At 36.7% G+C, this 17,506-nt stretch overlaps 3 protein-coding genes across 7 annotated transcripts in view; 1 reads left to right on the plus strand and 2 right to left on the minus strand.

Moving 5' to 3' along the window:
- LOC117574334 (putative uncharacterized protein DDB_G0291812) overlaps positions 1 to 13,803 on the plus strand; it is a 43,366-nt gene extending 29,563 nt beyond the window's left edge. For all 5 annotated transcript variants that reach the window (XM_052008177.1, XM_034258153.2, XM_034258150.2 and 2 more), the window contains one exon: positions 12,391 to 13,803. In XM_052008177.1, the coding sequence (XP_051864137.1) occupies positions 12,391 to 13,458 (1,068 nt within the window). In that variant the 3' untranslated portion in view covers positions 13,459 to 13,803. The remainder of the gene's footprint in view (positions 1 to 12,390) is intronic.
- Positions 13,804 to 14,595: 792 nt separating this feature from the next.
- LOC117574336 (DNA repair protein XRCC3) lies at positions 14,596 to 16,630 on the minus strand. The gene is given in 5 exon segments (XM_034258157.2): positions 14,596 to 15,694; positions 15,751 to 15,879; positions 15,881 to 16,095; positions 16,152 to 16,313; positions 16,393 to 16,630. Coding segments are annotated over 5 exon segments (1,035 nt in total). The 5' UTR covers positions 16,448 to 16,630; the 3' UTR covers positions 14,596 to 15,220.
- An 88-nt stretch (positions 16,631 to 16,718) lies between these two features.
- LOC117574337 (ATP synthase subunit e, mitochondrial) lies at positions 16,719 to 17,492 on the minus strand. The gene is made up of 2 exons (XM_034258158.2): positions 17,359 to 17,492; positions 16,719 to 17,241 (listed from the first exon to the last, which is right to left on the minus strand). The coding sequence occupies exon 2, from the start codon at positions 17,206 to 17,208 to the stop codon at positions 16,969 to 16,971; it is 240 nt and encodes a 79-aa protein (XP_034114049.1). The 5' UTR covers positions 17,209 to 17,241; positions 17,359 to 17,492; the 3' UTR covers positions 16,719 to 16,968.
- Positions 17,493 to 17,506: the final 14 nt, after the last annotated feature.

Here is a 17,506-nt window from a genome sequence, read left to right on the forward strand (position 1 = left end):
AACAATATGCAAAAAAAAAAAAAAAACGACAACATAAGCTGTTAATTAATTAATATGAAAATAAATCCGTGTTAGCAGCGTCGATATATCATTTCAAAGTGCACTTAATACTAATTACACAAATTAAAATTATATTAATGCCTGTTTTTTTTTTGCTGTGAATTTGATTTGAATTCAACATCTAAATCTAAAGCAAATAGAACTCGCATTAAATTGGGGAACACTGATAAATAATTTTAAAATAATGAAATTCTTTTAAGTTTATTAGTGAGAGAAACATTTAAGGAGTTTAACAATACAATCTATTAATTAATTGATTTTAAAAGAAGTTTTAGTTGTATTTGAACTAAAAGTTTAACGTCTTTAATTCAAAGAAAACTTTTATACCTATTATTATTATTACCTGATGTAAATTATAGAATTTATTTTTATAGCAAAGGATATTTAACCTACCTAATAATGAAGGTCTTAATTAGGGTCACTTTATTAATTTTTTAATTTTAAACTTATTCATTTAGAGTGTTTGATTATCATTATTATTATTATTGTCGTTCTAATTAATCCTGGTTATTTCACAATAATTATGCAAATTTAGCTTGATTAGTATTACATATATCTATCATTGTAGAAAAATTAGTAAGGATAGAAAAATTTAATATAAATGATAAATACAAAAATTTTAATATAAATTATAAATAAATAGCTTTCTTTTAATGTCAACGAAAGCAATGTTCTCTAAATATTCATTAATAGTAGTGCAATAAATTAAATTAAATTAAATTCGATTAAATTCTTCCTAACAACACAATCAAGTTGTTAAATGGTTGATTTTATAATACAATTTAATTAAAATTTCAAGAATATCTGTTTATAATTAACGAAAATGTGAAATAATACATCAGTTTGTTTTATAAATACAATTTATTCAAAATTTGGCTTTGAAGAATTTCTGTTTATAATCAACGAAAATGAGAAATAATACATTAGTTTGTTTTAGGCAAAATGCACTTAAAATATTCATTAATAGTTGTGCAATAATTGTTTAGACGACGAGTCAAGTAAATTCCTCAAGCAAAAGTCTATTATAATTTAATTTAGATGCACAATAAAGGCAGGCACAAGGTGTGATTCTATTTAATGCCTGAGTAAATATAATGGCATTTCTAATGCCAAATTATAATAGTTGGAGATGTTGTAAGTGCAACAACAGCTGGCAGCACATGCGGAGAGGAAATGGGTTGCAGCATTTGCCTTTTGCAAGGTTAAATGAACAAAAACACACACACACAAATGCGCACACACACATTGTGATATAATTTGAGATTTATTGACTAATTAGAATAAATTAACTTTGCAACAAGGACGTGGCAGGAACTGCCTAACGTGTTCTCCAGCAGCTGGCAATTAAAGTGCAAAGATGCCAAAAATAATAATAGCAGCAGTAGCAGCAGCTTATCGATTGCAGTTGATATGTGTATATAGTATAGAATTTAGTTTGTGGTCTAAATTGATACCGAAGGCTATTTATCAGCTGATGTACTTGAAACGTTGAAGCTGCTTATTTATAACTTACGCTTCAAATATAAATACATGAGCAGCAGCAGCAAAGGCAGCTATCGACTCGTATGCGGCTTATGTTGCGGCTTAAAGTCAAATCAAAATTGCATTAATGAGCCAGATTACGTATACGCCATGTGCACTCAAATGCCATAAGACTAATTGGTTCTTAAAGAGCGTCAGGCAGAAGATGGGGCAACAATAACAATAGCCATGACAACGGGAGCAAGTAGAAAGAGGAGAGAGAGAGAGAGAGAGAGAAGTGGCATCCAGGGGCAACTGGCAACTTGTCCTCATCGTCCGTCGTCTTCGTCGTCGTCAATGGCAACCACATTGAAATGTCTGCTTAATTAAATTACATTTTCCATCAAGTCAATTAATTACAAGTTTATACACAAACACTAAGCACTAAGCAAAGCAGCAGCAACACACACGGCATGCCACTCATGTGTCCTTCTATAGGTGTCCATTTGTCCATGTGTGTGTGTGTGTATGAGTGTGTCCTGCTGCTTATCTGTGTGTGAGCTAACATGTTATGCATGCCGACATGTTCAAGTGCTTTGTCTGTATTATTAATATTATAAGCTTGGCAGCTATTTATCATCCTGACCACACACACACACACAGAGACAGACAGACACACACAGGACGGTCGAGCAGCAGCTGTTTGTGCGTGTCCTGTGAATGTTGCAAGTGCAGCACACTGATTTCACAGCATTATTTTAGGCATGTGTGTGTTTGTATATACAACAACGCTGTGCACATAAACATCTATGTGTTAATCACAGCAATAATATCTGCAAATTAACTGCATCAACTGCTGAGCGAGAGTGAGAGGGGGGAAAAGGGAAACATATTTGTTACATTAGCCCATGGCTGATCTCATTTTGTACTTTATTCAGAAAACTTCATTTAATTGCACTCGCAAATCTTGCAGAGTGCTCGCCGTGTCTAGACGTGCTGCATGCAACTTGGAAGTTTATGTAGTAAGCGCTGCTGCAACAATGTAATGTTACGTATACGCCTCATTAAACGCAGCAAAGTGACCAAAAATAAACAACAAACCGCCAGGCGCTGACAATGAGCACAAGAGAGCAAAGTGAAAAAGCAGAGTAGTAAAAGAAAAAACACACAAAACAAAGATGGAAAACAACTCTCGAGGCAAGAACAAAGTGTGGCAGTCATAAAAAATATAAATCGCTTTAAATAGACGCAAAGAGTCGATGTCTGCAAGAGCTGCTGTTGTTGCTGTTGATGTTGATGATGATGCTGGTGATAATGTGGTTGAGTAAAGCAGAGGCACAGCCTATAAAGGGAGAAGGGAGAAAGGGAAAGGGAAAGGCAGAGTCCGGCTGCGCCCACGTGTCTGCATCGTCTGTCATCAACAAACTGTAAAATAGCCTTAAGCCAGATAAAAATCAATTAATTACGCGTGCATGCGGCTGCCCTGCGTCGCAGCCTCGCCCTTTAGCGTTGCAATGAAGCGACGCATGATGGCACAGTTGCACACACACACACACTCAGATAGAGATAGACAACATTGTAATAGTGTTGCGATTACCCAACGAACGTCACGCGCCAAACGCGGCAAATTGCATTTGCATTTTAGGGCCAGAGGCGACTGCGAGCCATGGCCATGAGTGGGGATAAGAGCCAGGAGATTGCGTGGATAAACGGGCCGAGGGGAGGGGAGTAGAGAGAAGGGAGGACTGTAGCTAGTTTGCGTTTGTGCGCTTGATATAACGGCTTAGGGCCAAAACTCTGACGCTGCTGACAATTTGCATTGGGCATTTCATTTTAAATGTTTGCCGCCGTCGCTGCCGTCGTTGCTGCTGTTCATAATCCCTCGTAATTGCAAGCCAGGTGGACAGGACGAACAGACTGTGTGTGTGTGTGTGTGTGTGATGCTAATGCTGACTGCTATTTGACCCCGCAACACACACACACACATGGCTGACTGACTAGGGAAAAGCAGCAGCCAGCCAGCAAGTGCTTATTGCTGGCATTTGGCCAAGTGGCAAATACGATAATTAAATTAAATTGCTGCCACAAGCAGCACAAACAAATCAAATGGCAATTCATCATTTGGCGAGGACAACACTGACAATGCTCTCTCTATACATACATATTTAGAGTAGACTTTGTTATTGCTCGCATAAAGTGCATTGTAAAAGAAACAACTTGAAATGTTCTCTTAATTAATTTGACATATGCAAATAAACACTTCACACACAATAATATTCTCAGGCAAGAGGCATTTACATGCTCGCAATCAATCACATGCATTGCAATATTTATGACTTGGATATTGTTTTGGGGATTCGAACAAATGACGCAAATAAAAGCTGCTGTTGCTATTAATATTAAAGCTATGCAGCCTCGAATAATCCATTAGAGAGAGCGCAGCAAACAGAAATTTAATCCATAAATAGCATATGAATTTTGCATAGAAAGCAAATATATGTGTTAGCGAGTGTGTGTGTGTGTGCATTAATTACAATTGCATTTAATTTCTTTTGGCAAATTTGTAAACCAATTAGGCTAATAATCATTTAATTACATGTCAATTATTGAATCAGTTGCTGAATAATATATGAAAATATTAAGCATAAATTAGTAAACAAATATTACGCAGCAGCCACTTAGAGAGGAAAAATATGCGAGTTGCGAAATTTAAAATTCATTTTGCGTTAATTCTCTCAGTTGAATCAATAAAATTGCAACAAAGCAGATTATGCTCGCATTTTTGTTGCGAAATAAAAGCAAACAATTGGGTGCCAAAAAGGCCACAGACACAGCAAGTGTTTGCTTGTATGTGTATGTGTGTGTGTGTGTGTTTGCATAATTTAAAATAACAAATATAATTTTGCTTATTATTGTTGTTACTATTATTGTTATTGACCGCAACTTAATTAAAATATTGCGCATACGTCACGACGCTGCCAAGCGGGCAATTAATATATGCATACACACACGCACACACACACACACAGTGAATAGCGCTATGCGAACTATGTACACAATAATTTAATTACAAAACCAGCAACAACAAGCATCATCGATTAATTGTCGCTATGGGGCAGCATCAAAGAGCGGCAGCAACAGCAATAGTTGCAACTTGACAACGCATGAAACCAATTTGGACTATTAATTTTGACTGGCTGAAAATTTGCATAAATTAGTTTAGTTGACGGCCAGCTGTCGTTCTATGTGGTGGGGCCCCCGTTTAATTATTTATAAATCACAATTTGAGTGCCGCAACAACACCAGCAGCAGCAGCAGCAGCAGCAACAACAACGTCAGCAACGTTCGTCGATTGGCGAGCGCGTAGAGTAGAAATATTTTAAAATAAAAGGCGGAGTCAAATCTTCCGCTCGCTCGTTTGTTCGCTTGCTCTCTTCTCTCTCTCTCGCGCTCTCTCTCTCTCTCTCTTTCTCCCGTACTATATCTCTACTGTTTCGGTCTCTCTTTTGCCATGTTGCCGTCGGCAGATCGCTGTCTTTTTGGGTGGGCGTGCTTGAAACATTTTAGCTGCTAAACGCCGGGCAATTAGCAAATCAACAACTGTTGACAGCCGGCCCCGAGGCAATATGCGGGCGTCGTCTTTTGAGACAATTTCAGCCGAAAATGATTTTGGCACAAAATATATACTATACATATGATATGTATAGACATACTTGTGTAGTAAACATTTCAGTTAAGCAGAGCGCAAATCTTTAGATCTGTGGCCAGCAGCGGTGGCACATTAAGAACTTGCTAAACCACATCATTTGCAAAGGCCCAACAAATAACAAACAAGTTAGAAAGCTGCACACTCGAGCACACTCGACTGTGAGATACTCGTTACCTATTAAATACCAAATTAATATGCTAAGGAAATTGAATATACCAAAGTCTATATTCGAGAAATGAATGTACTGCTATGTTAAAAATATATTGTATATTTTGTTCTCTATGGTATCTTTTGAATACAACATATATATGTATATGAATATATCAAATATAGGTTTTGGTATATTTTTGGTATATTAATTATTTGTCAAAAAGTTAAAATATACGTTTTGGTATATTTTAGTGTATTTTTACTATGTGGTATATTTTAAATATAACAGTATTTCGGTATATTAATTATTTGTCAAACCCAGAGTGCCTTCTTCAGGCAAAAAGTTAAAATATAGGCTTTGGGATATTTTAGTACATTTTATTATATGGTATATTTTGAATATACTAGTTTTCAGTATTTTTTGGTATATTAATTAGTGGTCAAACCCAGAGTGTATTCAGACAAAAAGTTGAAATATAAGCTTTGGTATATTTTAGTATATTTTTATTATATGGTATATTTTGAATATAACAGAATTTCAATATTTTTCTTGTATATTAAGTAATTCTCAACCCAGAATGCCTTCTTGTGGCAAAAAGTTATCACACCCTTCTATGGGTTGCGAGTATACAAATAAAAGCAAGCCAAGTGGCTGGCGGGGGAAGCATATTATGACAAAAAGCGTTTTGACAATCAACACAATAAGCCAATTAAAAGTCAAGAGCGCGCGAACATGAAAAACGCGGCTGGCCAAAAAGGGCGGCAGCGGACAAAGTGAAAGGCAGTGGCAAAAAGCGTTGTCCGACGAGCTCTCTTTGTGCTGCTTCTGCTGCTGTCCCACTCACAGTTGGCTAATAACATTAATTTATGCCTAGCCTAATGCCTTTTGGGCCCCCAAAAGTGAAATGTAAAAATAAAATGAAATGAAAATTAAAAAGCCGCAACGCATCAAATGCACTCAAAACAGCAAAGCAGCAACAACTCGTTTTTACAGCAATTCTAACAAGTTAAAAGTGGCATGAAGAGAAGGGGCGGAGGAGTAAGCACAACGTGTAGATGCCCTGTAATTGTATGCATTTTGGCTATTCACTTTTGCCCCCAATTAAGGAGAGTATCTGTTGGCCATTCTTCATCTTTGGCATTGCATTCCTTTCTATTTTCATTACGCCTGCTTTTTAATTTCACACATGAGCTGAAACAAAAAAAATATAGAAACAAAACGAAAACAGATTCTACATTTGCGACTGACTGCAATTGAAATTCATTTAAATACGAAAATAGCTAATGCAAGCAAATAATTATATATATATATATATATATATATATATATATAAAGTTTTATTTAGCTCTTCTTTTTCTGTTGTCTAAAGTAAATATTTATGCTATTGCTTTGCTTTTGACTGCAGTTTAGAGCCAGAGCCAAAGCCAGAGCGAGAGCGAGTGAGATAATAATGGCAAAATAAACAATAAGAGCAACTAGCATGCTATGTGCACAATTATTACGCATTACAACATAAAATATGTTGCATAAAATGGCATTTACTGCAATTTGGTCAGCATTTTGCGTTCATTAGCAACAGCCGCTGCCCAAAATACACAATGCGATAATTCGCCTGACTGCAAGAGAGGGGAGTGGGAGAGTGATGAACATCCGGTGCTCTGCAGCTTTGTTACATTGTTGTGTGTTGCCATTACCCATTTTGGCAGCAGTTGCATTTAAGTCTATTTAATTAATAAACGCAAAACAAATTGATGCAAATATTCCCAGACACAGTCAGCATCAGTTGTGATAGTATGTGTGTGTGTGTGTATGAGATATGGTGAGCATAATCCTAAACAATCAAGTGCAGACACAATGAGCAGAAGTCGCATAGAGAGTTAGTCACTCTGCATTCAATTCTAATACTGAGCCCATAAAAGTATGCTATACTTTTTTGTTTTGATTATTCATTTCGTTACACTTGTATTCAAGTTTTGTTTATTAATAAAATAAAGAATTGACAATTCAAATTAAAATGTTTTATGTTTTACAATTGTTATTTATTATTTATTTATTATTATTATTTTTTTTTTTTTATTTTTATATTTAATTTAAATTTTGTTCTTTTTAATACTAGTCACATATGTGCCACCTTAATCAAGTTGTGAATAACATTTTAGTCTGCCAGCTAATATGCCCTCGTTTTGACTCGCTGAGGCGTGTTCGCGTGGTATGCTGACAAGCAGCACACTGATTATGTTATTAATTAATAATGTCATTGTAGTGCGCATATTTGCATGGACCAAAGTGATTTACTGCACAGCAACAATATATGATGCTGGGAATGGGGAATGGGGAGAGAGTGCAGCAGCAGCGGCGGGCATTCAAATTGCAACTGCAACTGCAACTACTTGACTTCATTTCGCCTGTTTGCACCAGCTACATATTTGATTTGCTTGCCAATTGCATAATTGCCTTTGGGCGCAAAGTTGCATTTGCGCTTAAATCGACAACAGAGCGGGGGGAAATGGAAAAGGGGAGAAGAAGAGCGGCAAACTCATTGGAAATTTTAAGAATGTCTGCTAACCAATTTATGGTTATTTAATCTGCAACACTTACATAATTACTTGTGTAATTATTCCACATTATTGAATTTTCACCCGCCACACTTCGTTGTGTAATTTTGTGCTAATCAGGCAAGAAAAAAACCCCTAAGGCAATTATCATATTTTTTTGCGCTCAACACAACAAAATATGCTAAGTTACCGCCTTTAAAGCTGAGTTTTTCTTGGCACGCAACTGGAGAAAAAACATCATAAAAGTGTGTTCGAGGAAAAACACTCGCTGCCATTTCCGCCAAGGCGTGATTGCACCTAATTTTCCACTTCCAATTTAGCTACTCATTGCTGTGGCTAAAATAACAAAAGATTCTCGTATTGTGTTGCTTATTTTGCTAACGAATTGTTTTGAATTCAATAATAATTAAAATATAATTTATTGGATTTTCAAACAGGAATTTAAAAATAAATAAAACATAATTTGAAACAATATTGAAGTAAAAGATTGGTAAAACTAAAATAATACTTTGAATTCACATATAGTACATAGTCTAGGATATATGTATGAATGTATCTACTAAGCACAAGATTGACTCGAAGCGATAAAAATATTTGCTCCCTATCACTACTTTATCTTATCTTATATTTTGAAAGTACTTAAAATAAGAAATTAGATTGAAGTTTTATATTTATATTATTACTTATACAAATGTTGAATAAACCAAAATAATGTATTGTATTCATATTTCACTTCACTTGAAAATAGATATAAGCTCAAAAGTATATTGAAATTAAGATTTATTTTCAATGGAAATTGGAAATATATACAAGGTATAATACAGCTTATTCGAGAATTGAACGATTTACAAATGTCCTAAATGAAAATTGAAATTGGAATAAGAATTTTCAAGCAAGTGGTTGATTTATATTTATATATAATAGAAATAATTATCTGCTATAAATAAATTTGAAAACAGAATAAACTCCTCTTACTTTGCCATAGGTATTATCTAGTCGTAGCACTCGTTACAACTTGATTCACTTTATTTTCAAATAGTCCTTGGCAAAAGCGAATGCGAAGTGAAAATTAATTATACTTAGCACCCACCCAAACACACACACAGAGAGAAGTAAATATCCTCATAGACCTCACACGCACAACACAGCAGGATATCATTGCGTGTTGGGAGAGTTGAGTCAGGCAGCTATTAAACAATTATTTAATGATCAGGGAGTGAACTAAAGCAGTTGTTAGTTGCGTTGATTGAACAACGAGAGTATGTAACGTACATAGTACATAAATTCATCTAAATACGCTCGTTACATATGATGAGAATGTGATAAGGGCAAAAACCAAAAGAAGCATCTGTTCGCATTTGGTTTTGGTTGCTTTTTGTCCCACAGGTTTTAACCTGCTGCTCGGAATTCTTTTTTGGGGTCCGCTTGAAAGGGAATCAGAGCATTACATTTAAATGTCAATAAATCATAAAGAAAATTTGGAAGAGGAGAGAGAGAAAGAGCAGAACAACTTTTCTTTTTAGTTTAGTTTTTTTTGTTTGTATTTTTAGACATTCTTTATGCATATGAAAAAGCGAGGGGGGAGGAGTGTGAGGTGGGCTTAATGAGGTTTAGAGTGGATCACAACAAAATAAACAAGACGTTTATTTATGAAATCCCTTCGCAATCGCTTTGAATGCGAGATATTCGAAAATTATGTATGCCAAATAAATTAATCAGCAAAATGAATGCAATAAAAAATGCCACACGCAATTAAACGCAACATAAAGCAAAGCAAAGCAAAGCAAGGCAAGGCAAAAGCAAAGCAGAGCAAATGGTCAAATTGGGCCAGACATACTTAAAAATAATCAAATAATTAAATGTAGGCAGTGCGCCGCATGTGCCCCCAAAAGATTGGCCCGCATATTTACACTCGGAGTGGTGTGAAGAGCAAGAAGAGGCCCATTAAAATAGCCCATTTGATGTACAACGAAAATGATGCTTTTGGAATAGCCATTAAAATTGCTCATAAGGTAAACACACACACAACAATGTGTGTGTGCCTGTTGTTTTATTGTTTATTAACGAATTAATGAACAGTCTTTCTTGAATTCGACTATTCCGATGAGTAATTGGCCAGCCAACTTGTAATTGTGTTCAAAACGAACTGCCAGATACACATTCAGATACCGAATAGCGAATAGAAATATAAACAGTGGGGGGGAGGAGGAGGAGGAGGTAACACACACGCACACACACTCAGAACATCGTATATAGACATCTCTCATAATCCATCTTCATCGATAAAACAAACAATTTGCGTACACATCAATCCATCGACAAGTACATTTCATTGATGTGCTGATGTCTATTTTGGTTCAACTCAACTCATACGAAGTGCTGCTGCTGTTGCTGCTGTGAGTACTCGAAAATATTTGGCAATCAATTAATTGATTTTCAATATGGAAAATTAACGAAAAATTTCAAATTTCAAATATTTTCTTTATTTTCATTTCCTTTTCGATTTTTTTTTTGGGTTTGGGTTTTCAGCTAAGTGGAGGAAAAACGTTTTCATGTTAATTTCATCATTTTTACGCTACGCCGGCAAAATGAGCATGTCATATGACGGCATCTATCTTTGGCGCTTATTTTTGCCTTCCTCTCTTCTATACTGTACTCTATATATGCAATGTTGAACTGACTGTGTGTGTGCAAGTGTGTGCGTGTGCAGACATGCCGCTGAAATACTAATTATGTGCGCGATTTAAATAGATTTTTCATTTATTTAGCTAGGCCATCATTTTGGATGAAATGGAAATTAGAGGCAAATGTTTTATGTTGCGCCATTGACGCTGCCTGCCGAATCGTCTCGCGTCGTCGTTATGAGGCACAGAGGCAGCATCGCAAGTAGCAAGAATTAAAATGAAATGTTGTCTTTGCTGGGGAATGGGAATGTGTATGGGAATGAGAATGAGAATGTTGTGGGATGGGGTTGCTGATGGGCGGTTTCTGCATTTTGACAGGCCCACATCATTTCAACTTCTTGGCCTGCCTGCTTGTTGTGAACTGTAGCTGACGTAGCGGAAGTGTTTTCCAACTACACACACTCACATTCAGACACACACACACACACACATATCGAGTTAGAAACGCGCGCGCGATACTCGTACATAATTTTTAATTATTTGTTTTACGCACACTAATAAGGGCAAATGAGGCATAAACATTGCCTAATTATAGCGGCCCAGCTCTCGAATATGAATATCTGACTCATAACACTTTACGTATATGTATGGATATGTAGTGTGTGCACACAAGTACTCTATCAAATGGTACAGCAAGTACATTTCGAAAATCTCAATTAACTTATCTGAAGATTTTACTAGTTCCAAGTAGAATGATTTAAATTTTAACAACTGTACTTAAGTAAAATGTGAGAAATTTTCAGTAAGATATTAAAATTACATACTATGTGAAATATAAAATTATAAAAGTATTCCCAATTACTCATCAGTATTTCAAATTATAAGAATATATTCATATACTTATTCATCATCTATTATATAAAGCCTTGAGACAGTATGCATTTTTTGTTTAATTCGATTTCTTACTAAACCATAACATTTATGTATGCATTTTTATTTACTTGCAATTAAAATTACAGTTAAAAGACAAAATTCAAGGAATTCATTTTATATTCAAGTTAATTTTCTTTTCAAAGTTATTCTAGTCTGCGAAAACTTAAAATTTATTGAAGGTATTTAAGAAATACTTGATGGACCAAAGCGTTTGCTTACTATGGGTCCTAATTGCTTTGGCTGACAATTTGGTATTTGGCACTCTGGTGTATTTTAAATTTATTGCTTTATCAATACACCAAATATAGTCTATGAGATATGTTTAGTATTTTTGCGGAATAACCATTAGGTATATTTTACTGGGGGTCTTAGTTGCTTGGTTGACAATCTGGTATATTGTGCCGTCTATGGTATATTTTGAGTGTTGTACTATATCGATATACCAAATATACCATTTGGTATATTTTCGGTACTTTTGTAGTATCATATTTTCGGTATATTTTGAAAATAATACCGCAATATTTTGCCATTATTCAAATTGGGTAGTCGAGCACACTCGACTGTAGCTTTCTTACTTGTTTTATCTGTGTACCTTTGTTATGAATATTGTCAATGATAACTAATGAAGACGATCTCTAATTTCAAATGCTTTTCCTATTAAAAGACCAGCTTAGATCTTCATACTATAAATTGTAGCATATGCTAGAGCCAAATATATTATAATTAAAAATTACGTATACGCAAGATTCCCAACATTTTTAAAGAACGAAGATAAAAATGGCAACAATAATAAATGATATTCAAAATACAGTTCTACTATTGTTATTTACATTTTATAGTTTATTTAAGCAATTTTTAAATATATATATTCAATATATTTTGTTGTTTGCATTGCAGGTGAAAATATGGTTTCAAAATCGACGAACAAAGTGGAAAAAGCAGGACAATGTCACAAATAACGAGGCTGCCGAGCACAAATCGTCCAACAAACCGGCAGCAGCAACCGCAACAACGGAGCAGCAGCAAGGCAAAACAAATAGCAGCAGCAATAGCAACAATAATAATGTCAACGATGATGGTTCGAACTCTGCTTCGTTTACGGCCAATGCTGTGGAAACAACTCCAAAAAAGTCGTCCAACGGCCAGACGGAGAAACATCGTGGTAATAGCAGCAGCAACAACAACAATAATAATAACAACAACATCAGCAACTCTAACAACAACAATAATAATAACAATAGCAGCAGCAATAACAACAATGCGTTAGCTGCAGCCAAAAATAATGTCGAAAGCAAATTGCAAACAAAGCACTCGACGACAAAAATTAAAAAACAATTGCTAGAGAAGACCTCAAAAGCCACAACAAACAGTCCGACAACCAATGGCACGGGCAGCAGCAATAATACCAGAGAATCAGCGACAATTGCTGGGAGCAACAGCAGCAGCAGCAACAACAACAACAACAATATCAATAGTAGCAGCAACAACAAGACAACAGAGAAACGCAACACCAACAACAATAACATAGGAGAAGCATTTCATCACCAGCATCAGCATCATCATCATCATCGACTGCATCAACATGCCATACCATTAACAGTGGAGCCGGCGGCACCATTGGAGCAAACTGAGAAGCTGGACATCAAGCTGGAGGAGTCGCCAGCGTTGAGTCTGCAACATGTTGCAGCTGCAGCAGCAGCAGCGGCGGCGGCAGCCTCGTCATCGTCATCATCGGGGCAGCAGGAGAATGGTCACAGCCCACAGGCGACGGAAATGGATTTCGAGAGTAAATTGGCTGCCTCAAAGATATTGGCCATGGCCAATAACAAGTTGCAGGTGAATGCTGTCGATGCGCAGCTGAAAAACGAAAGCGAATCGGAGGATGAGGAGACGGCCAGCGATCCAGGCACTTCGACAGAGGCGCAGGATTCGCAGGATCAAGATGTGCAGATGCGTGAGATTTAAGAAAAGCCTCCTCCCCCACTTTCTCACCCCACACCCAACACACATAGCCAGTCAAATTAAAACTTGTGCCAAAAAGTCGAATATTGCTCAAGCACATGTTGTGTGCTTGTTAGTCTTAGGCATTTACATACTATATATTTATGTAATTTATTGAATCCATGCATACACACCACAAACATAACTCATTTAACCGCCTCAACTGCGATCGAAATGAATAGGCCGTTAAGCAAAAAGACGTTAAGGGAGCAACCGAATTTATGCCGCCAAGAAGTGAATTAATATTTTTTATTTCTGTTTCATAATTATTTTAAATAGATGCGAAAAGTAAATTATTTTTTTGTATATCCTGTTCGCATTTTAACTGGAAGCATAACGAGTTAATGGAGTTATCTCCGGCTTCGTTAAGTATATATATTAGTGAAATAGAATGGTGAAATACTCGCAATCCATCGTCAATAAAAACAATCAAAATAAAAGTAGCCTGATCCAGTTGAAATTTCAACAGATAATGATAATGATTTGTATTTCTTTTATGTATGTAAAATTTGAACTTGAATTTGATCTTTATCTGCCTGCTACAATAAGAAGTGGTATAGTACAAAATTGTCATCTTATTTTATAGTGGACTCTCTGTATCTGTCATGGCTACACCAATTCCGGTGTAGACGCTGCTTCCTTCCTATTACCTAAATTTCGTGTGGCCACAAAGCCATGTCCGACTGTCAGTCGATGCGTGGACCTCAGAGCTCTACCGCTATACAAAGTAAAATATTAAGCGACAAATTTTCAATGAATTAAATTATAAAGCAAGGTTGACAGGTTATCTTGAAATTGAGGACATTCTTCCAAAGCGTTGTTACAATTTTGTTTTTAAATATTACTTGCTATGCGAAATGAAATGTATTATAGAATAATGCTCTATAATAGTCTTCCATTGAGAAGTTCCGCAATAGATGGAAAGGATTTAGTAAAAAAGGTTTTCATCAGCCGTGATACAAATAATTAGACGAGCTTTTCCATCTGATTTGATTTATTTAATGTCAACAAGAAAAACGGATTTGTAATTATATTGAAATTCAAGAGTTTGCTACTTACAAGCACGGACAAATTTTGTTGTCAATCTATCTAAGAACATTTCGGTTAACAGTCTACTTTATACTACAACAATTGAGGCCGTTAAGTGAGTTATGGGTGCAATATGTATTTGTAATATTTAAGCACTAATATTAAGTTTAGGCTTTGTAAATGTTGCCATTAGAAACGCATTTAAATGTTTAATGAGCTGTATTAATTAATAAACAAACAAAAAAAAGAACTAGATTCAAAACAACTACATATGAGAATATATATATAAATATATTGTGTAACTAATGTAATTTGAACTTTCGGAAATTTCATGTGATAAAGTATACGAAAGAGCTAGACAGAGAAGCTACAGAGGGAGCGCAGTAATAACAGCAAAGGCAAGAATAAACCACAACAGCAACAACAACAACAACAATTGGTGAAGTCATGTTAATTACAAATTTAATTTAACTATACTAAACGTAACAGATAAACTACAGTACTGTACTAAGTGTAAATTACAATTGAATGAAAAATAAAAATTCATATTCAATGTGAGTGTTTGTACAAAAACAAAACAACAACATTACAATTAAATGCATAAGAAACGCGCAGATCAGCAGCCGTTACATATTTTAAATTCAAAACGTAAAGAAAATAAACAAATTCAGCAAAAAAAAAATGTAGTTCATTTAGATCATTTTACAATTTTTAGTTTTTTTGGGCCAGGCTGCGGCACATCAACAATACCGTCTGCGGTAATTAGAAACTCGGCAAATGCATTTGGCGTCTCAGGCGAATAGATTATCTCCAGCTTGCGCACTGTCAGCAAATCATCGGCGATCTTGTGCTGCTTAGGCACCTTCGAAATGCGCATGCGTGTGCGTCCCAAATTAGCCCACTGTATGCCCAAGCAGGGCACATCCTGTGACGACTGCTGATCGTCCTGCTTAAGACTTGCCGTCATCTGATTTGTGCAGACCACAGCGCAGTGATGCTTGTCCGCATAGGTAAGCAGCGCATTGACCATGCGACGCATGTCACGCGCTCGTGCCGCGAAGTCGGTATACAAACGAAAGATGGCTGCAACTGAATCAATAATGATCAGCCCAATGCTATGCTCCTGCAGCAGTTGGGGTAAGCGATTGTTAACGCAGTCCAGCAGTGGTTGCTATAATAGAAATATGAACTTAACTATAAATCGAAAGAATTGCCTCACTAACTTACGCTCTCATATTGATGCTCGATGAATATGTTGCCAAGCAAGTTGAGCTTCTCCTCGGGATAGCGTGCCTCGAATGCCTTGCTTATTTGCAACAGGCGACGTGATGGAAAAATATCCTCTGTGCAGATGAAAAGCGACACCTTTGCCCAAGCCGCCCAGGCGCGTTGGTAGCTGCACGCCCAGCGATAACTGCAACAGCAATTGAGTCTTGCCAGCTCCAGATATGCCACATATTTCGGTAATGCCTCGCGTTACAATGCCACCGCCGGAGCAACGATCTAGTGCAGCACAGCCAAATGTCAAGCGAGACCATTTCAAGCTAGCGGGTGGTCTGAAGAGTGAATCCGCTAAAAGAAGGATACGAAATAGATAGATATAATTTTGATTGGTAGGTTATGCTTACCTGAAGCTGGCGTCTCGGCCAGCCACTTGGCAGCAGCCTCCTTTAGGATGCGCACATCTTCAGGAGTGCAACTGTGGACGCAAGTGTCCAATGGACGAAGTCGGGTATCCAAAAATTTGACTTGAGGCGTCGTTAGTATTGCCTCCGGAGTGCGTATGTTAACTAAGTGAGAGCAGATTAAAATCATATATTAAGTGCTAAGTTCTTTTGAAGAGGTTCCACCCCTTCCCCCGCGCCATACCTCGCTCCGCAATCTCCTGCAAGTGCTTTGGCAACTCCTCCAAAAAGTTGGTCATCTCCTGCTAGCATGTGATGGCGTATTAAATAACTTGCGTGTGCTGACAACACGTCTGGTGTGTGTTTCAACACCTTAAAATTATCGCCTAGGCAGCGAATTATTATTGATTCAACAACAAAACAAATTCGCCAAAATTGGCACAAATCTAAAATCCGGGCAACGATCAGCTGTTTAATCTAGAACTTCAGTTTCGCCGGCGAATTATATAAAACATAAATACCAACAAGAAACAATTAACTTGCAATAAAGAACACAACATACTGACACACTTTTATGTTTTACATATTTGTTTTTTAATCATTTAATTTGCTGCAATAATTTTCACAAACTGTTCGTAGTAAACACAAAAAACGATAGATCGATACTTCAAAAAGAAAGGCAACTCTGCCTTTGATGTTGATGATCGCCTTCCTCGGCTTTCGGAATTTGGATGTTTATGTATCGTCGTCCTTGAATAGTTCGTTATCGAGTATCGTAGCAATTGAACTTAAAACAAACTTATAAAGGGCGATCGATCATCTACTTCTTGGGCTTGGAGAGCTCTTCCAGAGCTCTAATTTCAGCGGCAGCGTTACGCTTCTTCTCCTCAGCCAATTTGGCATCACGGATCACCTTCTGCTGGGCTTCGATTTCGCGCACCTTCTCCTCCTTCTTGGACAGGCGGCTTTGGTGAGCGGCGCCATAGGCAATGCCTACCAGGAGCAGGGACCATCTGCCGAGCTTGATCAGTGGCGAAACACGAACTGGAGCCTGAGACATTTTTGCTTAGTTATGTAATATGCACAGCGTAATCTGTAATGCAAATAGAATGTGTTATTTGGGTTGCCACTGACAAAAGTAGCCTTGGCCATTGCACAATGCTGATAATGCGTAATTATGCAAATACCGTATTAAATAACATTTATTTACCGAAAATCAATGGAAATCCAAATTCTCTACTGTTGTAGTATAACCTTAAAGCAGCTGTCAGACTGACAAGTGGCCTATCGATAACTATCAGGTATCGTTGTTATAGTGTTGCAAAGCACGCAATGCTCTAATTTATTTTTATAAAAAT

This window comes from Drosophila albomicans, chromosome 2R (assembly GCF_009650485.2).
Source record: "Drosophila albomicans strain 15112-1751.03 chromosome 2R, ASM965048v2, whole genome shotgun sequence".
Classification (NCBI taxonomy): domain Eukaryota; kingdom Metazoa; phylum Arthropoda; class Insecta; order Diptera; family Drosophilidae; genus Drosophila; species Drosophila albomicans.

Bases quoted from the DNA above. Each gene is read 5' to 3' on its own strand.
- LOC117574337 (XM_034258158.2), bottom strand. From the start codon at position 17,208: ATGTCTCAGGCTCCAGTTCGTGTTTCGCCACTGATCAAGCTCGGCAGA.